Genomic DNA, 23984 nt, shown 5'->3' with positions numbered 1-23984 from the left:
ATTATCTGAGATATGTGTTTCAAACAACCAGAAAAGGTAATTTGAAAATGGAGGAATACCTTCGAACTATGAAAATGAATGCTGACAATCTCGAGTAAGCTGGTAGTCCTGTGCCACCAAGAGCTCTTATTTCACAGGTACTACTAGGACTTGATGAAGAATACAATGTCATCGTGGCCACGATCCAAGGGAGAGCGAACATGTCGTGGCTTGATATGCAGTCAGAACTTCTCCTGTATGAAAGAAGATTGGAACATCATTCAAACCAAAAGACGACAGTAGGCTTCAACCAAGTCAATAATGCATCAGTGAATATGACAAACACTAGACATGTCAACCAAAACAACAAGTCTAATAGCAGCAATCAGTCTAATGGGGGAGGACAACGAGGTGGTGGTGGCCATGGTAGAGGTCGAGGCAGGGGAAGAAACAACAACAAACCTGTGTGTTAAGTCTATGGGAAGGTGGGACATATAGCGTTCTACTGCTTCAACAGGTATAACAGAGATTTTGTTCCCAATTCTCCTCAAAATAACGGACAACCCTTCCCCAACAATCAGACCAAAAACACATAACCTCACCCAATAGCCCTAACCACTGTTTATGGGAGTAACCCCTTTTCTGACAAGACAAGAAAACATGACTGATGCAAATTGGTATACTGACAGTGGTACCTCCAATCATGTTACCTCAGACTTCAATAATCTTGACAATCCGACTGAATACTCAGGTACTGAAGTAGTCACTGTAGCTAATGGTAATACTCTAGAAATTTCTCATGTTGGAACTGCATGTCTGTCTAGTGATGCCTATAATTTGAAACTGAACGATATGTTATGTATGCCTTCCATAGCAAAAAATTTGATCAGTATATCTAAGCTAACAAAAGATAATAATGTGTTTATTGAATTTCACACGGATTACTGTCTTGTTAAGGACAAGGGTATGGGATAAACGGTAATGAAGGGAATGCTTAAAGATGGACTGTATCAGTTAGAGGGTGTAAAAATCAACTGAAGTTAGTAGGAAATAGAGTACCATCGCAGCTAGTGCACAAGAATAAAGATCTGCCTGCTCTTAGCATATCTTCGAAGCATAGGGTGTCTAAGATTACATGGCATAGAAGGCTTGGCCATCCTTCATAAAAAACACTAGAGTTTATTATCAAAAATTGTAATCTCCCTATGTTATCTAATGAAGAGCTTAACTTTTGTGATTCTTGTAGCTATGGAAAATCACATTCTTTAGCCTTCCCTAACTCTAACTCAAGAGCATCTACAACCTTTGAACTTATACACACTGATTTGTGGGGTCCAGCTCCTCTCTTGTCGACAGATGGATACAAATATTATGCTATCTTTGTTGATGATCATAGCAGGTGCACATGGATCTATCCTCTGAGGTTAAAAAGTGACACACTGGCAACTTTTCAACACTTTCTCACCATGGTACAAACTCAGTTTAATACACTAATCAAGTCCCTACAGTCAGATAATGGCGAAGAATTTGTCAAGAAACACAAAGTTTGTCATCAGCTTGGCATTGCTTCCAGATACACCTGTCCATATACGTCAGCACAAAGTGGAAGGGCTAAGAGGAAACACAGACACATAGTTGAGACAGGGGTAACCCTACTAGTCCAAGCACATCTTCCCTTACATCATTGGTGGGATGCATTCTTATACTCAACTCTGCTGATTAATGGCCTTCCTACCCCTATCCTAAATGGACAGTCTCCAATGGAAGTGATGTTAAAAAAGAAGCTTAGGTTCGAGGAGCTTCGAATATTTGGGTGTGCATGTTCCCCTGCTTGAGACCGTATAATTTACATAAGTTGAGCTATCGCACAGAGAAGTGTATCTATCTCGGTCTGCCTGTAAATTATAAAGGCTACAAATGCCTTAACCCCAGTGACAGGCTATTCATCTCTCAGCATGTTGTGTTTGATGAAACAGACTTTCCTTGTCAGGTGTCTCCTTCAACTTGCAGACCAACCAAGTAAGCAGTTGTCGTCCACCCGGTTTCCTGGCTGCCCCTCAGTCAGGTCACACCACACAGTGACTCCATACCCTCTACGTCCACAACCTCACTCTTACCAACTGTCAAAACAACCTACACCCAATCACCAGCTAATACCTCTACAGACAGCCCAGCCTTCCCACCTTCTTCCTCTGATCGTCTACCCACCAATTGTGTACCCGACTATCATTTACCTTCATCGTCTAGTGACCAGCCCACTGATCGTCTACCCACAAGTTGCTTACCCAGCAATCGCTCACCCAACGATCATTTACCTACCGATAATTTACCCAGCAATCGTTTACCCACCACCCACTTACCCACCGATCATATACCTACCGATCGTGTACCCTTCGATTGTTTATCACCTGACTCACCATCGCCTACCGTCCANAATTTGATTGGGAAGTTCAGTGGCAAAAAGAAGGAGATTCATTAGCTCGTTATTTAGTCAGACTTGCTGAGATGACAGAATCCATAAAAATTATTCAACAAGCTTTGGAAGGAATTCCAGTGGGACCTTATGAAAATTTAGAAATACGATCGTTTGATAGAGGAAGGTCTCCGGAATGATAATTTATCAGACTCAATAATAATGTTAGGAAGGGCAAGGTCGAGGGTTCAAAGTTCGACGTACAAGTGAAAGGAAGGTCGAGGGTTCAAAATTCAACCTATATAGGTTGAATTTTCAACCCTCGAAAAACAACAATATTTTTACAAATAGTTTGAAAACAACAATATTTTCCTAAATAATTTCTAAAAGGACAATATCTTTTTGGGAAAATTAAAAGGATATTGTCCTTTTAGAAACTATTTAGGAAAATATTGTTGTTTTCAAACTATTTGTAACAATATATATATTTTTTTAAATAAGTCGAGGGTTGAAAATTCGACCTATATAGGTCGAATTTTGAACCTCGACCTTCCTTTCACTTGTACGTCGAACTTTATACCCTCGACCTTGCCTCTTCCTAACATTATTATTGAGTCTGTTTAATTATCATTCCGGAGACCTTCCTCTATCAAACGATCGTATTTCTAAATTTTCATAAGGTCCTCCTGGAATTCCTTCCAAAGCTGCTTGAATAATTTTTATGGATTCTGTCATCTCAGCAAGTCAAACTAAATAACGAGCTAATGAATCTCCTTCTTTTTGCCATTGAACTTTCCAATCAAATTCGAGAGCGAGAGATTGAGAGAGTGTGAGTGTGAGCGAGAGCGAGAGCGAAATAGCGAGATTTTGATAGAGAGCGAGAATACCGTACAAATGTCCCCTTTTTTTTCCTTTTTAATTATTACACATTCCACCTTCTTCTTTCTAATCCCTTTTTTTAAAAAAATTTCCATTTTATAAAAACAATTTCTAAAAATATTTTATTATTTTATTTAAACTCTAAAAAAATAAATTAAAAAAATAATAACTCATAAAAATAAAAAAATGTAAATTAAATATCTCATTTATATAAAAATAATTACAAAAATCAATGTATCCCACAAGGCGGACGTCGTCGATTTCGAGCTGGTTATCGTCGTCGACTTCGAACTTGAGGTTGCTCGGATTCTTATTGATGTTGCTCTGGTACCTCTGCAGGCGCTTCATAATATAAATATTCATTATACTCTCCACAACCCTGACCATGTCCATGCACGTATGAAGATGAAGGACCAGCCTCTGAGTCATAATGTCCTGAACCAAATGCTGGCATCATCATCATCGGACTAACATAATTAGTTTTGACCCTGCGTCTGCATCAGAGGGGGCAACTGCTTCCCCAACATTGATGTGCAACCTCAAAAAAACTCATCCTCTTCCCGAAAACAAAGTTTCTCTACGTCTAAGGAGCCTGTGGAAGGAACAATAGGTATATCCGTAACATAATAATGAATTCAATCCATATAGCTATGGTTGTCACTACATATGGCAAGAAGGTTTCGGATCATTCGCAACCCTCCGGAGTCTAGTGTTGTCGATCTATGTGAATTATAAAATAAATTAGACAATATTTAAAAATATAGACAAATATTTAAAAAATAAAATTTAAAATTAAAAAAATTAGATAATATTCAATGCATTTAACCAGATGAAACCCACAGGCTGCCTCCCGGAACGAAGTTTGACGGTAGCCGCCTTGTGATACTATTATACCAATGGAAATATATTCTTAGAAGTGGACATCTGTGTCAAACTGCTCAAGAAGAAAACTTCCCACTACAATAAACCTTGCACGATAATGCCATCACACTACCAAAATGTTGCAAACTTTTTTGGACCAAATCTTCAGTCCTTAGTGTCAATATCTGCACTTAAGGTTCAATATTACAAAGGTGATGGGATATTCTACTGGAAACCAGAATTTGGTCCTCATCACCTGTCAGGAAGAATGCAACTCACCTAATGTGAAAACAAATTGAGAGGACTTCATCGTCCACCATGATTTTTTGACCATTATCGTACAAAAATTAGGCAAAGTAAGGCACAAAATTTTGTACGCTCCCCAAATAACCTGAAACAAATACTTAAAATTAGAGAATATTAAAAGACAAATACAAAAATGGTGATAAAATATAATCCAATTAGGTTGACAAAACTTTTTAACCAAAGTCATCGGTACAATCACTCTGGTGCCCTGGCTTACGTCAGCAGGTAACCCCAACAACACTTCATGTCCTTTGTTAGATGATAGTGCACTTCCAACAGACATATAGAAATGTTATATCTCGGGCCTCCATCTCTCCGCCAGGCTTGAATCAGATGCCATTCCAACTGAATAAATCCTGTCTTTCCGACGTCTTTATAAGATATTTCTCTAGTAGTACGATCTCGCCATACAACATATGAATCGAATGAATGAAACTGGTCGTATTAAAACACTCGGGATCAATAGTCATGGGTTTATCTGACGCTCACAAATGCATCCTTATTTCTGCTCTTCTTTTTCTCGAAATAGTTCACGGCATTTGGAAGACTCCCAATTTATGCACTCTGATAGAATTTTTCATCATCCACCATATCTGAATTCTCCACATGTGCTTGAGTCCTTGCTCTAAACTAATGGTGTAAAAAAATTAGACAAATCGAATTTATCCCCTTTGATATCTTTCAATTGCTTTGTTGAAACTTTTGAACTTGAAACATCAACACCCGGCACGATAAACATAATTTCTTCAAATGAATTTAATTTAATACTTTTTTTATTGAAATTTGTTTGACGATATCGTAAGCAGAAACGATGGTGACATTGGTCCCGTCAAACCATTCTGCTTGGGTTTGTTTCACTGTTGCAAATTATTACCAGCATGTCGATCTGAAAATTAAACACACCTCTTCGTGGTGTTACAATTTCTCTCAGGTGTTTCATACTTCAGTAATCTCGAACAAGCCATCATAACGAGCGGTACTGTTCATGTAAACAAGTGGCCAAGCATTCGGGGCATTCCATGTCGCATTTTATGGCCGTTTGCCTCACATTTTTAACATGAACAACGAAAGAATTTAATTGAAGATCGTACTAAATTGTCACAGTATGCTGAATCTGTTACTCTCCTCAATTTCAACCTGTATCCGCATATGAAGATTACTGGGATCAACCCCCTAATATGCCTGTCTTACATCCTGATCCATCTGGTCTGAAAGGCCTGGTAGTATCCGAAAAGTTCAACATATCAACAATACGAAGAATAGATTGGACAGAACCAGTCACTTCGACCAGACGATGGGTGGATTTTTGTAAACACAGTTAGGACATAATCCGACAGGAAGTTCCTTCGTTACTAAGAGCAGGTTTCCAGATTAGTTAGGGATTGAATAATAAATAAATTTTTTTATTATATATTCATTTATTGTATATCAAATTTTTTTAACTAATTTATTTATATTCAATTACTTTTTATTAATAACTAACTGTAATATTCAATTTTTTTTTTTTTGTAAATCAAATAAAGTCTACATTATAACAAATCTAATATATTCAATTTATTGTCTTAATGATTCAATTATAGTATATAATCTAATATATTCAATTTGTTGTCTAATGATTATTCCATTACAGTTTAATAATCTATATAATTCAATTTGTTGTTCTAATGATTATTCAATTATAGTTTTTTAATAATCTAATATATTCAATTTATTGTCTAATGATTATTCAATTATAGTATAATAGAATATATTCAAATTATAGTCTAATGATTATCAAATATAATAATGATTATTAGCTCTTTTTCTCCTTTTTTATATATATTTTTTCTAGGAAAGTTCAAATAAAGTGAAAGACTCTCACTCACTCCTAAGATCTCGCTCTCTCCTAAGATCTTGCTCTCTCACTCTCGCCTCTCTCCTAAGATCTCGCTCTCGCTCTCGCTAAGATCTCGCTTCTATACTCTCCTAAGATCTCGCTCTCGCTCTTCTCAATATCTCGCTCTCTCTGTTATTGTTGTTAATTTTTTCATTAATGATTACTAGATTTCATTTCTTCTAAGAACAATCACAAACACTTTTTTTGATTATGGATTATACTACCAAGAAACTCAATGTGTAATCTTAGTATTCAATGTGTATTCCTGAATAATCTCATTTTTCAATTATTCAACCATTTCATTTAACCAAGTTCAATGTTAGTCAGATTTGTCATCTCGCTTTCTCCAACATTCTCGCTTTGAATCTTGCTCTCTCCAATATTCTCGCTTTGAATCTCGCTCTCTCCACATTCTCGTTCAACATCTCGCTCTCTTCTACTATCTCGCTTTGAATCTCGCTCTCTCCTTAATCTGCTTCAGCCCATTTATCTCCTTAATCGCTTTGAAGTTTCGACATGTGTTGTAACCTTCGACAACTTAATATACAAAATTTTGTTTCGTAGAAAAATCTAATTCGGAATTGTCTTTCATTCCAAGGCATAACTTGTATCCATGTGCTTCATATTCGCCTGGAGTTCGCTCCCAGAATATAGATATCCCCACCCCTCACGTAATCCCACAAGCTTGGTCTAATTCGAAAAAGATAACAAAATGCATAGGTTGTTAGAAAGCAGCTCGAGTACACAGATACAATAGTATACCATCTCATTACTTAATTTCCTCTATGAGGAAAAAGAAAAGTAATAAACCTGCAATCTCGAGGATGAATGTGTTGTCCAAACTTCATTTTTCGACAACCTAAGCGAGATTCGCGAGATTTCCCTTGTCGAGGGATTTTAAGTTTCGCCTATGTATTGTTTCAAGTTTTTCTTTGTTCGTCGAGTTCTCAACGTTCGACCTCCACATTAATCGAGTTCTCAACGTTCCGACCTTTAGCCTCGAACTCCAAAACAACAATATTCTCTCATAAGTTTCAAAAACACAATAATTTCTCTAAAAGTTTGGAAACAACAAATTAATATAAAGGTCCTTCTCAAATGCTTTTGTTCGTTGTTTATTTAATATTTGATAAGTTTAATATTTGAGTTTCTTGTTATGTATCCAATTGTTCCATTCATTTCTTTTATTGTTATCTTTGCTTGTGAGCCAATTATTACTTTGTCAATATCGTTATTTTGCTTCATGTTTGATCCTTTTGTATAGGATATTGGTATCTTAGCGATACAATTATCAATATTGGTAATCAATATCAATTACGATACTATAACATGATAAGAAATAATAGAAAGTGAATAGATATTATTTGTAGTTATTAGATTAGTAATCGTATTCTAATTGATATCCATAATTTTTAACCAAAACAGATATATAATCATTTATATACAGACACTAATATCGATTTTTTAATGTAACAAAAAATCGTATGAACAGTAATTGAATAGGATGGGTTTGTTAAGTATATTAAAGGATGCCAACATATAAAGTCTTGCCTATCTACCAAAAGAATAGAACTTACCAAAGGAAATAGGTTGGTTACCACCAAATCTCTAACCATTGTATTTGTTGAGTTATTTTTGCACTCTCAAATTAGGATTCTACATTGTATAAATACATCACCTAATGTACATTTTAAAATAGAAGAAATCATAAAAAGAAACTTGCTTGCCACTACGTTTTACTGCCTATCTCTTTGAAGCTGTCTCCTACTCCCTGCAGACATTATCGTCTACCTCCACAAACCTATCGTTTATCTTTGACGCTATCGTTTTACCTGTCTAAAGTGTTGTCGTTGCAGCGTGAGTCAGTCATATCCTTCAACCTCTCATGTCTAACTTGGTATCAAGAGCAAATAATGACCAACATTAATCAAGGAAACCTGGGAGCCACCCTCGGCACAACCAACTTCAGCGGCCCACCCTTAAACCAACTCCTTAATCAGATAACCTCCATTAAACTTGATCGCAACAATTTCCTCCTATGAAAAAACCTAGCGCTTCCAATCCTTTAAAGATTATCGACTCGAAGGACACCTTGGCCGAACAAAAAGTTTGTCCCCCAATGTTTTCTGTAACCTACAGTCGGTGAAAGCATACCGTCTGAATCGACTGGAGTAGGAGCTCTCTGCACAGCACAGAAGGAAGTTCTAGCAGTGGTGCTTCTAGCTCGTCGACAGCACCTTTGAGGTAAATCCTCAATAAGAAACAGTGAATGGCTGTAGATCAACTTCTCCTCGGCTGGCTGTATAACTTCATGACATCAGAGGTTGCCATTCAAGTGAGGGATTTGAAGTGCAAAGGATCTATGGACCAGCAATTCAACAACTCTTTGGTGTTCAGTCCAGGGCTGAAGAAGATTATCTGAGACATGTGTTTTCAAATAACCAGAAAAAAGGTAATTTGAAAAATGGAGGAATACCTTCGAACTATGAAAATGAATGCTGACAATCTCGAGTAAGCTGGTAGTCCTGTGCCACCAAGAGCTCTTATTTCACAGGTACTACTAGGAACTTGATGAAGAATACAATGTCATCGTGGCCACGATCCAAGGGAGAGCGAACATGTCGTGGCTTGATATGCAGTCAGAAACTTCTCTGTATGAAAGAAGATTGGAACATCATTCAAAACCAAAAGACGAACAGTAGGCTTCAACCAAGTCAATAATGCATCAGTGAATATGACAAACACTAGACATGTCCAACCAAAAACAACAAGTCTAAATAGCAGCAATCAGTCTAATGGGGGAGAACAACGAGGTGGTGGTGGCCATGGTAGAGGTCGAGGCAGGGGAAGAAACAACAACAAACCTGTGTGTTAAGTCTATGGAAGTGGGACAATATAGCGTTCTACTGCTTCAACAGGTTATAACAGAGATTTGTTCCCAATTCTCTCAAAATAACGGAAACCCTTCCCCAACAATCAGACCAAAAACACATAACCTCACCAATAGCCCTAACCACTGTTTATGGAAGTAACCCCTTTTCTGACAAGACAAGAAAACATGACTGATGCAAAAATTGGTATAATGACAGTGGTACCTCCAATATGTTACCTCAGACTTCAATAATCTTGACAATCCGACTGAATACTCAGGTACTGAAGTAGTCACTGTAGCTAATGGTAAATACTCTAGAAATTTCTCATGTTGGAAACTGCATGTCTGTCTAGTGATGCCTTATAATTTGAAAACTGAACGATATGTTATGTATGCCTTCCATAGCAAAAAATTTGATCAGTATATCTAAGCTAACAAAAGATAATAATGGTGTTTATGAATTTTCACACGGATTACTGTCTTGTTAAGGACAAGGGTATGGGATAAACGGTAATGAAGGAATGCTTAAAGATGGACTGTATCGATTAGAGGGTGTAAAAATCAACTGAAGTTAGTAGGAAATAGAGTACCATTCGCAGCTAGTGCAACAAGAATAAAGATCTGCCTGCTCTTAGCATATCTTCGAAGCATAGGGTGTCTAAGATTACATGGCATAGAAGGCTTGGCCATCCTTCATAAAAAACACTAGAGTTTATTATCAAAAATTGTAATCTCCCTATGTTAATCTAATGAAGAGCTTAACTTTTGTGATTCTTGTAGCTATGGAAAATCACAATTCTTTAGCCTTCCCTAACTCTAACTCAAGAGCATCTACAACCTTTGAAACTTATACACACTGATTTGTGGGGTCCAGCTCCTCTCTGTCGACAGATGGATACAAATATTATGCTATCTTTGTTTGATGATCATAAGCAGTTGCACATGGATCTATCCTCTGAGGTTAAAAAGTGACACACTGGCAACTTTTCAACACTTTCTCACCATGGTACAAACTCAGTTTAATACACTAATCAAGTCCCTACAGTCAGATAATGGCGAAGAATTTGTCAAGAAACACAAAAGTTTGTCATCAGCTTGGCATTGCTTCCAGATACACCTGTCCATATACGTCAGCACAAAGTGGAAAGGGCTAAGAGGAAACACCAGACACATAGTTTGAGACAGGGGTAACCCTACTAGTCCAAGCACATCTTCCCTTACATCATTGTGTGGATGCATTCCTTATACTCAACTCTGCTGATTTAATGGCCTCCTACCCCTATCCTAAATGGACAGTCTCCAATGGAAGTGATGTTAAAAAAGAAGCTTAGGTTTCGAGGAGCTTCGAATATTTGGTGTGCATGTTCCCTCTGCTTGAGACCGTATAATTTACATAAGTTGAGCTATCGCACAAGAGAAGTGTAATCTATCCGGTCTGCCTGTAAATTATAAAAGGCTACAAATGCCTTAACCCCAGTGACAGGCTTATTCATCTCTCAGCATGTTGTGTTTGATGAAACAGACTTTCCTTGTCAGTGGTCTCCTTCAACTTGCAGACCAACCAAGTAAGCAGTTGTCGTCCACCGGTTTTCCTGGCTGCCCCTCAGTCAGGTCACACCACACAGTGACTCCATACCTCTACGTCCACAACCTCACTCTTACCAACTTGTAAAAACAACCTACACCCAATCACCAGCTAAATACCTCTTACAGACAGCCCAGCCTTCCCACCTTCTTCCTCTGATCGTCTACCCACAATTGTGTACCCGACTATCATTTACCTTCATCGTCTAGTGACCAGCCCACTGATCGTCCTACCCACAAGTTGCTTACCCAGCAATCGCTCACCCAACGATCATTTACCTACCGATAATTTACCCACAATCGTTTACCCACCACCACTTACCACCGATCATATACCTACCGAATCGGTGTACCCTTCGATTGTTTATCACCTGACTCACCATCGCCTACCGTCCAACCCACCGATAGTTCACCTTTATCGTCCCCTGCCCAGTCTTCACCCGATACTGTCCCACACCCTGTGCCCGTGCCTACTCATCCCATGATTATCTAAGGAAAGCAGGCATTATCAAACCCAGAATACTGTCCTTCCAAACCCAAAAAGACTGGGATGATACGCTACAAGGCACATTCTTTGAGACATTTAGTCTAGTGGTCAAGGCATCCACCATCCGGATCGTCATTAGCCTTGCGATATCCAAAGGGTGGCAACTGAGACAGTTAGATTTCAATAACGCCTTCCTTAATGGCGTCTTCGATGAAGAAGTTTACATGCACCAACTACAGGGATTTGTTGATCCTCAACTACCAAATCATGTCTGTCACTTACACAAGGCCATATATGGCCTCAAACAAGCGCCAAGGGCTTGGAACAACACACTGAAAACAACACTATGTAGCTGGGGCTTTCAGAATGCTAAGTCTGATACATTTCTCTTCATATATCGGAGCACTTCTGCCTTGATACTCTTACTAGTATATGTTGATGATGTAATTATCACAGGCACCGATCAGCAGGCAATCAACAAGCTTGTAACAGCCTTGGACTCCAAATTTGCTCTAAAAGATATTGGCCACCTCCATTACTTCCTTGGAGTCCAACTGCACAATGTCCCCAATGGAGTTCTACTGAATCAAGAAAAGTATGTCGAGGACCTACTTCACCGCCTTGACCTTAGAGATCTAAAACCGGCACCCTCTCCAAGTGTTCTAAACAAGCAACTCTCTATCTTCGATGGCACTCCTCTTGACAATCCCTATATCTATCGGAGCACGATTGGCGCCCTACAGTACTTAACCACCACGAAACCTGACATTACATATGCAGTTAATCCTCTAAGCCAGTACTTAAAGCAACCTACGGACATTCACTGGTAAGTAGTGAAGAGAGTTCTAAGATATGTCAATAGCACTCGACACTTTGGCCTCTATATTTAACATGGGTCCGACCTCTCTGTTTCGGCTTTCTCCGATGCTGATTGGGCAGCCAACATAGACGATCGAAAATCAGTTGTTGCTTATTGCATCTTCCTTGGAGGTAATCTTGTCTCCTAGTCCTCCAAGAAACAATCCGTTGTCGCCTGGTCTAGCATAGAGTCTGAATATAGAGCGCTCGCTCATGCCTCTGCAGAAATCATCTGGGTGCAACAACTACTATCTGGATTGGTGTCAAACATAAGTTGGCTCTAATCCTGTGGTGTGATAACCTCAGCGTCGGTGCTCTAGCCGTCAATCCAGTGTTTCATGCGCGGACCAAGCACATTGAGATGGACATTCACTTCGTTCGTGATCAAGTCCTCCGTGGTCAACTTGATGTTCGTTATGTCCCATCCTCCGACCAAATCGCTGACTGCCTCACCAAGCCCTTAACACACTCACAGTTCTTCCACCTTCGATCCAAACTCAGTGTAGTAGAACTACCCTCTCGTTTGAGGGAGTATGTTAAGGATATTAAGGATGCCAACACATAAAGTCTTGCCTATCTACCAAAAAAATAGGCTTACCAAAGGAATAGGTTGGTTACCACCAAATCTCTAACCATTTGTATTTGTTGAGTTATTTTTGCACTCCCAAATTAGGGATTCCATATTGTATAAATACATCACCTATGTACATTTCAAATAGAAGAAATCATAAAGGAAAATTTGGTTTGCCATTGTCGTTTACCGCCTATCTCTTGAAGCTGTCGTCTACCTCCCGCAGACGTTATCGTCTACCTCCACAAACGCTATCGTTTATCTTTGACGCTATCGTTTACCTTGTCTAAGTGCTATCATCCGCAGCGTGAGTCAAGCCATATCCTTCAACCTCTCATTTCTAACTTGTGTGACATGTGAAGGCAGAATCTAAAAGATCCGCAAAGGTTCACACAAAAAAAGAAAAAAAAAAAGAATGGTCCACGTAATAATCAATGGTGATTGAATTAATACTCTTTCATTTGGAATGAAATCATAGTTCGGGATTACAATTTTGTCGTGGAAGCTTGCATTCATTGTGATTACATAATAATCATAATTAATTGGCCCTTACTTTTTATGTTACCATTGATTAATTGCGATTGTGGCTACATAAACGTGGCTATAGTTCAATACAATATTTGAAGATGAGGCTCAAACCTCTGACCTTCTTAGTCGTGGGTGACACGTGTTTTAACCCGTTAAGGCTCTGTTTGAGGTTGTTGTAACTTCTAAAATAATTGTTGGCTATTGTGCTTTCTAGAAAAATTAGTTGTGACCGGAAGTAAAATAGTGTTTAGTAAATTTTAATTTTAAATTAGAAAAAACTAGTTTCAGTGTTTGGTAAATTAATAGTAAATTAATGTAATTTAGTTATATGAGCTAAAACAGCTTATTATTTCAATTGTTATCATATTGATAAAATGTATTATAATATTTTGTCTAAATTTTATATGATTTGAATTTTAATTAATTTTGTTTAATTTAGTTTATTCGATAAAAATTTAAGAAAAAGTTATTATAAAACATTGAATCAATGAAATTTCGATAATAGATGTGACCAAATATATTAATATATAATATATTATAATTTAAATGGTTAAGAAAGTTATAGGGGTGTTCATGGGTTGAGTTGGGTTGGGTTGAAAGGTTTTTTAGACCCAACCCAATTGCTCGGGTTATAAATTTCTTCAACCCAAATAACCCTTATTAAAAAATGAACCCAACCCAATCATGAAATATTTGGGTTGGGTTAGTTCGGGTTAATCGGTTCATTTACTTAAAATTTTGTTCTAAAAAGAAGCAAAACATAGATATGTAAAAACCTAATTTAATTATTTCATATATTGAATTAAGATTAACCACTCAATTTCAATTTATATAGTGAAAAAAATGCAAAGAAACTATTAAGAGTTGTTGAAGAATAAATTATTTAAAAAATATTGAAATTAAATAAAACTAAAATCAAATATATGTATAAATAATTGTATTATAAGTAATAAAAAATATATTTTAAAGTTAATAATAAATTCAGGTTGTTTCAGGTTGGTATAGGTTATATTAGGTGAACCAACCTAACCTATAAAATTTTCATTTATTTGAACCCAATCTAACCCAAATGAGTTAATAACCCAACCCAAACTGCACGAATTGGATTGGATTGATCGGTTTTTTCGGGTTATTGGGTTTTTTGAACACCCTAGAAAGTAACGTTTTTTTAAAAAAAAAAAAAATCTAAAAGTTAGTATTTATAAGCTTTTATAATCCAATTAGTTATTAATCCGTAAACTAAATAACAAGTTGTTTTACTATACTTGACTGGACTAAACCAACAAATATACGAGTTGTGCGTTAAATTAAGTTTGCTCTCTTCTTACATGTTGAAAAAGTTGAAAGACTGAAAATCCGGAAATTTGACTCAACTCTATCCATGTAAACCCTTGATGAATTCCATCATATTTCCAAAAGTATTTTTTTTAGAGGCTCCATATTTTCAAAAGTTAATATCTAATATTTTATAAAATTGATATCTCTATTATTTTTTTATAACCTCAAAGAAACATCCAAATTTACAGGTTAATAACTTCTGTGCTTCTATTAAATAAAATTACAAACTTCATTAATTTTAATTAGATATTCTTACTATAACTATATATTAAAAAAACAGTTAATTGTGACGTGCTAAACCCTTTTTTTTCTTTTCTTAAATATATATATATATATGTATTATTCTATAGTTTTGTTAAATATTACTCATTTGATTATATCAACGTGGGTCGTGGCCTATTAGTGTAGAGAAAAAAGTATAGATTGGATGCTAGCAAGCCACGTGCAGAATAATGGTATACATAAACAAATTGGATTTCTTTGAACCAGTTTACATAGACTGTAAGCAATCGTCATTTAATATATTTTCATTGAGATCGTCTACATTCACACTTGTAATGAAATGGATATCAATGTGATTACCATAATACAATCGAGATATAATAAACAATTACCAAACTTTGAACGTTCCTTGGACCATCTTGGACATTAAAGCGTCTTGCTCTTGTGATTTATTGCTTGAACGGCCTTTATTCGTCCTTTCTTTAATATTTGGTAAGTTTAGTATTTGAGTTTCTAATTATTTGTTCAATTGTTCGTTTGACTCCCTTCATTATCGTTATCTTACTATGTGGGTCAACTACTATATTGGTATCGTTTCTTTGTTTAGATTTAATTTCATCGTATTCGTACGTTACATGTATTAATATCGATAATCAATGTCAGTATTGGTATCAATATCAGTATTGACATTACATGATTAAAAATAATAGGAAGTTTATCGATATCGCTCGTATAATTTGGATCAATATCAATATCATCGGTATTCGTAATTTTACTGATATAGATATGTTGCCATTTATATCAAAATTGATTTAAAAAACGATAACCATATGGATGATAATCGAATGAGATGGATGACATGTGAGAACAAAAATGAAAAATCCTGAAAGGTTCACCCAAAAAGAGGAATGAGTTCTACATAATTATCAATACGAATCATCTCATCTAGAATGAAATTACAAACTAGGATTAAGATTTTAATCGTGGGCCAAGCAATATTCATTGCGATTATAGAATGTTTTTATTATTATTATTATTATTATTATTTTTGCAAAGATATTGTAATTAAAGTGTGGGATGGGAGAATCAAACCTTTGAACTCGAGGTGATAGTACAAGTATTATGTCAGTTGAGCTATGCTCATGTTGACCAACTATAGAATGTTGGTAATCACAAACAGTTGGTAATTAATTGAGATCACTTTTTATATTACCACTGATTAATTACGACGGTGCCTACGTAAACGTGACTTTAATTCAATACAATATTTGAAGATGAACCTCAAATCTCTGACCTTTCGATTGAGGACAATAGACATATAGTAACCAGTTAAATTATATTCAAATTAGTATATAGTTATTCAATTTAATCAACGATTGTTCTCTCTCAATTTAAGTATAATTGATTTCAAATAACAACATAAAAGGAAAGAAGTTTTCAATATATAGAATTATCTCGAGATAATTTAATGTGTAGGTTCTCAACAGAATTCTAAGATAATAATATTACGATAAAATAAAGTCTACCTTTACACATGTTGAAAAAACTTCATGAAAACATAGGTATTGAGTAATAAAGTGTTAAAAAAAACCCAACGATCCCCCAACCAATATGACCATTGTCACACATTCAAGTTAACACCAATCCACCATCCTCATTTGATAAAAATTAACAAATAAATAACCTCCTACTTACCGAACTACACAACCAAAAAAATATAAAGATTTGTGTTGGATTAAGTTTGTTCTCTCTACTTAGATTTGATTGAATAAAAATTTTGGCTCTGACTCATACACTCTAGTGGATCTATTCTATCTTCAAAACCTAATATCTATTATTTTATAAAATAAATATTTCTATTATTTTTTATAAAGAAAAATCTTTAAAAAATAAAAAAATAAGATAAACTATTTACATAAGATAGCAAAATTTAATCTTCTTTTATAGAACTCGATAGAAGTTGATAGAAGTTTATCAGTGTCTATCAATGATAGAAATTGATAGAAGTCTATCATTGATACTATATGATAAACACCAATAGAAATTTATTATTATCTACCAATATTTTTTTGTTATTTTTATAAATAGTATGATATTTTTTTCTATTGGTGAAATTTTTACTTTTTATAACCTCAAAAGAAGCACAAAAAATTCACATATTAATAACTTTTATGCTTCTATTAAAAAAAATCACAAAATTCATAAAACTTTAATTACATTTTCATAGTATAATTATATAAAATAGCAATCTAATCTCGATGTTGTATTTTCTTTACAAAAAAAAAAAAAAAATCATTTAAAAAAAATTGTCATAAACAATTGTATAAAGATGGTGTAATCAGACAATATCTAAGTATTTGTCCTATTAAAAGAAAAATACTTGCGTGGTAATTTTTTCCCCCCTTTTTTAATATACATATATATAGTTTATATTTTGAGAAACCTTGTTTTAATATTTTTTGAGTTTTGTTAAATATAACTCATTTGATTATATTATATACATATATCAACGTGGGTCGTGGGGTCCGATGATTCGTGGCATTATTGTGTACAGGCAATAGTGTAGACAGGGTGCGTGCAAGTCACGTGCAAAATAACGGTATATGTAATATGTAACAAATAAATAAAAGAAAATAGAAAATAAATAAACTTGATAACCGTTCCAGTTGGTATTTGGTTTGCATGAAATTTACACAAAACACAAACACAAACACGCAGTTACAAACTCCATCACGACGCCTTCTCTTTCGCTCTAATTATCTTTCTCTCTCTCTAACACAATGCCTCGCCTGAGCAACGCCGTCGTAGGAATTTTGAACTGCTGCACTTTAATCCTCGGCCTAATCGGAATAGTCGGTTCTCTCTACTTCCGAATCCGCGGCGCCTCCGACTGCCAGAAGGTAATCCAAAACCCTCTCCTCATACTCGGAATCTTCCTCTTCGTCGTCTCTCTGTTAGGTCTTATAGGATCCTTCTGCCGAATCAATTTCATACTCTACCTCTACCTGGTTGTTCTGTTTCTGATGATCCTCGGAATCCTCGCTTTCACGATTTTCGCTATTTTGGTTACCAATAAAGGCGTCGGAAGGACGGTATCGGGGAAAGGATTTAAGGAGTATCGCCTTGGAGATTTCTCCAATTGGTTGCAGAAATATGTTGTGAATCAGAAGAATTGGGATGAAATTAGGAGTTGTTTGATTGATGCTAAGATTTGTGAGAGTCTCGGCAATAATAATGTTCCTCAAGTTCAGAATGAGTTTTACAAGAAGAATTTGTCGCCTATTCAGGTACGATTTTCACGTACTACGCCTAGGGTTTCGTCACTTGACGATTCTCTCATTTCGATTTCGATTTCGATTTGAAGAACAATTAAATAAACTAAGCTTGTTTATAAGTTAATTACAACAATTAACAACGCAAATCCTTATCTCGAAATTAAACCACATGGATTACTTGATTTTTTTTTTTTTTTCCTTTACGATTCAACCAAATTCGATCGATTTAGATATACTCTGTTGTTGAGAAAATTTGTTTTGATCTCTGATTTGGTGAAGTCCGGATGTTGTAAGCCGCCATCGGAGTGTGGATTTGAGTTCAAGAATGCGACGTTTTGGACGGTGCCGAAATCAAGGACAGCGGGGGCGAAGGGCGGCGATTGCAAGAAGTGGAGCAACGATCAGGGGAGGTTGTGCTACGGTTGCGATGCGTGTAAAGGAGGAGTATTGGCGAACATAAGGAAGGAGTGGAGACATTTCGCCATTTTCAATGGCTGTGTGCTTGGGATCGTGACCATTATCTATTGCATAGGCTGTTGCGCAAGGAGGAACAACAAGGCTCCTCCCAAGTACCCCAAGTACAGTGGCTATGCTTAGCTTAATTAACTTTCTTGTTAATTTTAATCTTCTTTTGGTTGAAAATGATTATGATTAAAGATTTCACTAATTATATACATATATATATTTTGACTTCAGTTATAGATGTCTAACTTGTTAGATGTATGAACAAAATTCTATATTGGTTAGGAAAGGAAATGATCATTGGTATATAAACGAGAACAACTATCTTCATTGATATATAACCTTTTGGGCTGATCAAAGTCCCGAGGATTTATGTTCAAAATGAATAATATCATACACTGTGTGGAGATAGTTAGAGGATCGTTGTTCCTATCATAATTTTCATATTAGTATGTCTGCATCTAGATCTTAAAGATTTGAAACTAATATCTCGTAGAGATAATAATATTTTATCGAGTTGAACTCACTTGAGTTGTCAACTACTTATTTGTTTTTATTTATGATAGTTTTCCAAGATTCAAGATGAATCAAACTAACTTAAAAAACCTAATAATTTTGATTCAATTCAAAAGTGACATCATTAAATGTGAATAAATGAATTTAAGTTAAATTATAATTCTATGACTTTGAGGAAGTTAAAATTTAATCCTTATGATTAATAATTAGAATTTAGTTTTATGGTTTGATAAAACTTCATAAATATTATCTATGATGTGATAAAATACTCATAAATTGTTTATATTATAGGAACAATTTATGAGAGTTTATTAAATAATACGGACTAAATACTAACTTCTAAAATTATAAGAAGTAAATTCTAACCTTATCTAACTATGACAAATTTTTAATTTAACCTTTAATTATTGGTTAACAAATAATAATAATGGCCATTAGTATGTTTCTATTTCCTACCTACTTTAAAATATCTAATTGATTAATTAGTGATTTGAATAACAAAATTTTGTCTCAAGTTAAACTTTTTTTTTTTTTCAGTTTCATTCTAGTTCAACTAACGGTAGCAAGTAAATATTAATCAATTTTATTAGTTATTATAGTTAGTTTAAGACCAAAATATGGTATGAGGTAATAATACGGCATGTTCAAAAGAGATTCAGGGGGTTTGCCGCATATTTTGTTTTGTTTTGGTATTGTTATTATTTCTACGAGGAATCGGCATCGAACCGTTAAAAAGTATAATAATTTATGTAATATATAAAATCATGCAGGGCGAGTTAATCACCGGTCAAAATTAATAAAAATAGCTGCAATATTATAGTGATGTTTGCAACAAAATTCTTTTTTAAAAAAAAAAAATAGATTAATTAGTCTGAATTTAAAAAAATATAGATTAAAAAACTTTACCTAAAAAAATATTTTTGAAATTTCAAAAGTTTCAAAATTCTTCTAAATTTTCATTAAAAAATTAAAAAAAAAAACACTTATTATTTGTTTTGGATAGAATTGTTTCAAAAATGTCCTTCAACCATCAAAAGTTTCAAAACTATCCTTAAACTTAAAAATATTTTAAAATTATTCTTACTATTACTATATGTACAAAAATCGTTAATATCTCGTTACAAATTAACTATGAAATTTTCAAAAAATAAAGTTTAAAAATGCTTCTACGGTTGGTATAGTGATCGATATGTTAGATGTTTTCTTGAGTTCAGAAAGAATCAATTTTCAAACAAATTCTATAGATATCCTTATTCATTTTCATATATAAATACTTTCATTTTTCTCCTAATTTTCTAATTCTTAACCAATTTTCTCAGCAAACAAAATAAAAACCAAAATTTTAAAGTTTCTTTTGGTAATCATTTCATTTTTTTTATTAGACACTACTTTTATTTCCAATTTTTTTCCTCCATTATCTGTTTTTTACTAATGGTTAAAAACTTAAGTCAAATTTGGAATTTTTAAAAAATAGCTTTTGAAAACTTGTTTTTGTTTTTGGAATTTGGCTAAGAATTTAACCATTGTACTGAATAAAGATAAAAAAATCATAATAAAAAATGTGAAGAAAATATACTTAATTTTCAAAAACTAAAAAAAAAAACGAAATAATTATCAAATGGGGCCTAAATTAAAACATAAAATCCAACAAACTATAAATGAAACTCTAAAATCAAAATCTCCACATAAAACATATCAAGACGATAAATAGCAAAATACAAAAAAAAAAAAAAAAAAAAAAAAAAAAGGGTTAATAACATCCACTTAATTACTAATGCACAACCTTGTTAAAACGTTTAAATCCTAAGATCCTTTGGCGTTCTATTGGTTTTTTTTGCTTGTTATAGTCTATACTTAATTGAAGTGGACTATTTTATTTCTTTATTAGTTTTTTTATATAAACAAATGTCAAGCAATTAACAAGAAGGAGATTAAGATAGTATGGAAGAAGAGATGGGAGAAAAAAAAGAGAGAATAGAGAGAAGTATGAGAATATGTATTGACGGATCTGTTTATATACTAATCTTAAAAGTATTTCTTAACTATTTTTTTTTTTTTTATAGTTTAAGAGTATTTTTAAAAAATTTCAAAGTTAAGGGGTATCTCTTATACAAAAGACTAACGATTGCAAACTAATAGTAAAGGTATTTTTTATTTTTTTTTAAAATTTAAGGATATTTTTATACTTATAAACGTTTAAGGATATTTTATAAACAAAGTCGGGGGATATTTTATATAATTTGACCAATTTCTTATTAACTTCTTAAATGCATATTTTTAGTATGTTTCACACTCAAATTTAAGAACATGTTAAATAAACTTCGACAAGCAATTCATATTTGGCTCTAAAAATTATTTTTGAAAATTAAATATTTTTTTAAAGAAAAATTAAATAAAATTCAAAGAATAAATACATAGGGTTTTAATTTTTTTTTTTTATTGATATTATATTAAAAAAAAAACCCAGATAGGTCTCAAAATATTTATAACCGATCTCAAAAAAAAAAAAAAAAATCATATGATTGATTAATAAAAACATAATAATGATACCAATGGCATTTTCAAATTATCAAAGGAAAGAGTGAATAAAATTGTCCTTGTGGGGAGTTGTCTAGAAATTCTTTTGTTCATTATTTGCCACTTAAAATTTTGAAGAAGCCAAAGCTCTTTATTTAGCATGTTATTCATGGAAGAATTGAAATCTTAAATAGGCTTTTGAGTAAGAGGTCGTCCTTGGTTGAGTCTTTTTGTTGTATTCTTTGTTGGAGGGCTAGAAAATTTGAATCGTTATTTTGGAATTATACTTAAATGCAATAACAACTTTGTTAGAGTATTAGATTTTCAATTAGCCAAACAAAGAGCTTTTTGTGATATGATCGAGGACTTCATACTCCATTTGTCACTTAGAAGTTGATGAGAGAATTTTGTTTTGTTATTTTTTTGTTTTTTGTTTTTTGTTTTTTTTTTTTTTTTGTTTTTTTTGAAACTTTGGAGTGTGCTTTGATGGTGGATATTTGGAGGAGAAAAAACGTAAAATCTTCCCCAGAGTTTCGAGGATAGTTCCTTTGTTTTCATTAGATCATATTTGTTAGATGATAGAATTCTTCCTCGACTCTAGAGTGCTCCATTTTGTGTGTTTATTATTTATTAATATTATTACTATTTTGTTGTCCGTGGTCTTTCATTTTTCATAATAAAATGTTGGTTTTTTATCAATAATTTTTTTTTTAGAAAAAAAAAACTTGGTTGAGCTTTAAAAACAGTGATAATTCTCAAAATATCTATTTTAAAGGTCCAAAATGGTAAATATATGTCAAATACCCGTATTGTCTATTTTTTTTTCTTTTTCCTCTTCTTTTTTGGTGCCAGAATTCTTCCTCTGCACATTGTCTTCTTCTTCTCCGGCTTCTTCTCCTTTGTACGTTTTCTTCTTCTTTTTAGGTACGACGAGTCTACGCAAGCAACTCTGAGGCAACCAACTCCCATGAGGAAGAGACGAGAGAGAGAAGTGATTTTATGAGTGAAGAAACGAAGAGAGAGCAAGACGAGCGAAAGCGAGAGTGAGAGATATTTGTGAGTGAAAAAATAAGAGAGACAAGCGAAAGTGAGACTGCTTTTCCGTGTGCGTGGGTATATTTTGGTAATTTCACCCAAATTTGATATCAGCAAATGGTCATTCAGAATGTTTTCAAAAACCATATCATTTCACTTTTTTTTTTTTTTTTGCCTAATTTTTTAATCATCATTGGTGTGGACCCCTTTAAAACATCCAAAGTCTTTTTTTTAAAAAAAAAAAAAAAAAGAAAGAAAAAGAAAAAAGAAAAATTGTAATGTTACTCCTTTTCATAAATGTTTCAAAACTATCATTACCATTTAAAATTTTGAAAAAAAAAATTGAGATCTGAAATTGTGTGACGATGACCTAAAATGAAAAAAATTCCAACCGAAAATCTTAAAAGGACTTTTACTTGGAAAATTGTTAGATATACCATGTTAAAGTTTTCATCTTACAAAACGAACACCCTTTTTTAAAATTCATTCAAACAATTTTCTCTATCCATTTTGAGACAATATCAACCATCGATATTTAGTTAAAAAAAACAATTTTTTTTTAACTTGTTGATTATTTTGGCCTACCAAGATTCTACTAATTTTTCAAATATTATCTAATCTACCCATATTTTATATTAAATCATATACATTTTCAAATTTTCTCAAATCTTACAGAATTTTTTGAATCTTTAGCCCAATTTATAATTTCCAAAATCAATTTACCAATTATCAAAATGAATTTTTTAAATGGATTTCAAATCATTGATATTGATTTTTAAATTTTGAGAAAGATTAATTTAAAAAAAATTAGATAAAATATGAAAAATATATAAAATATTAATATTAAACTCAAGTAGATTTACACTGAAATTGACAAATTCTCTAACAGATTAGTATCAAGATTTTATATATATGTCATACCTTTTTTTTCTTTACTTTTCTTTTTTTCTGTTTTTGCAAAACTTAATCTTTCCCAAAATTTAAAAATCAAAATGCCTACATTCATTTGAAAATTTAGAAATTTAAATCCTAAGAGTGCATCTTATATATGTCAAAAAGACAAATGGTATTGGAAATGCCCAAAATTTCAAAATTATGTAATATATGATAAAGATAACTAAATTTAGAGAAAATTTGAAAATATATAAGATTTGGTATATAATTTAATAGATTAAATAATGTTTTAAAAAAAAGTAAAATATCGATGTTAATTTGCCGAGATGTACCGAGAAAGACCCAAAAGACCAAAACAATCGATAAATTAGGAAATGTTAATTTTTTAACTAAATCTTGATGATCAATCTCAACTAACTAAGATAGACCCAGAAACTATTTGAAAGAATTTTAAAAAAATGTGCTTGAAAACTCTATTTCTAATAATTTTCCCTTTTTACTTGGGAGGGTA

General features: G+C 33.5%; 1 protein-coding gene across 1 annotated transcript; it reads left to right on the top strand.

Moving 5' to 3' along the window:
- Positions 1 to 17473: 17473 nt before the first annotated feature.
- LOC120072218 (tetraspanin-11-like) lies at positions 17474 to 18734 on the top strand. Its single transcript, XM_039024630.1, has 2 exons — positions 17474 to 18061; positions 18329 to 18734. The coding sequence occupies exons 1-2, from the start codon at positions 17555 to 17557 to the stop codon at positions 18644 to 18646; spliced, it is 825 nt and encodes a 274-aa protein (XP_038880558.1). The 5' UTR covers positions 17474 to 17554; the 3' UTR covers positions 18647 to 18734.
- The last annotated feature ends 5250 nt before the right edge of the window (positions 18735 to 23984 follow it).

The sequence above is a fragment of the Benincasa hispida genome, chromosome 2, assembly GCF_009727055.1.
Source record: "Benincasa hispida cultivar B227 chromosome 2, ASM972705v1, whole genome shotgun sequence".
Taxonomy (NCBI): Eukaryota; Viridiplantae; Streptophyta; class Magnoliopsida; order Cucurbitales; family Cucurbitaceae; genus Benincasa; species Benincasa hispida.
The sequence above is the reverse complement of the archived record's forward strand: the minus strand, read 5'-3'. Positions and strand labels throughout refer to the sequence as shown.

Coding starts and splice junctions, on each gene's coding strand:
- LOC120072218 (XM_039024630.1), top strand. CDS start 17,555: ATGCCTCGCCTGAGCAACGCCGTCGTAGGAATTTTGAACTGCTGCACT. Junction 18,062..18,328: donor AGAATTTGTCGCCTATTCAG/GTACGATTTTCA, acceptor GATTTGGTGAAG/TCCGGATGTTGTAAGCCGCC.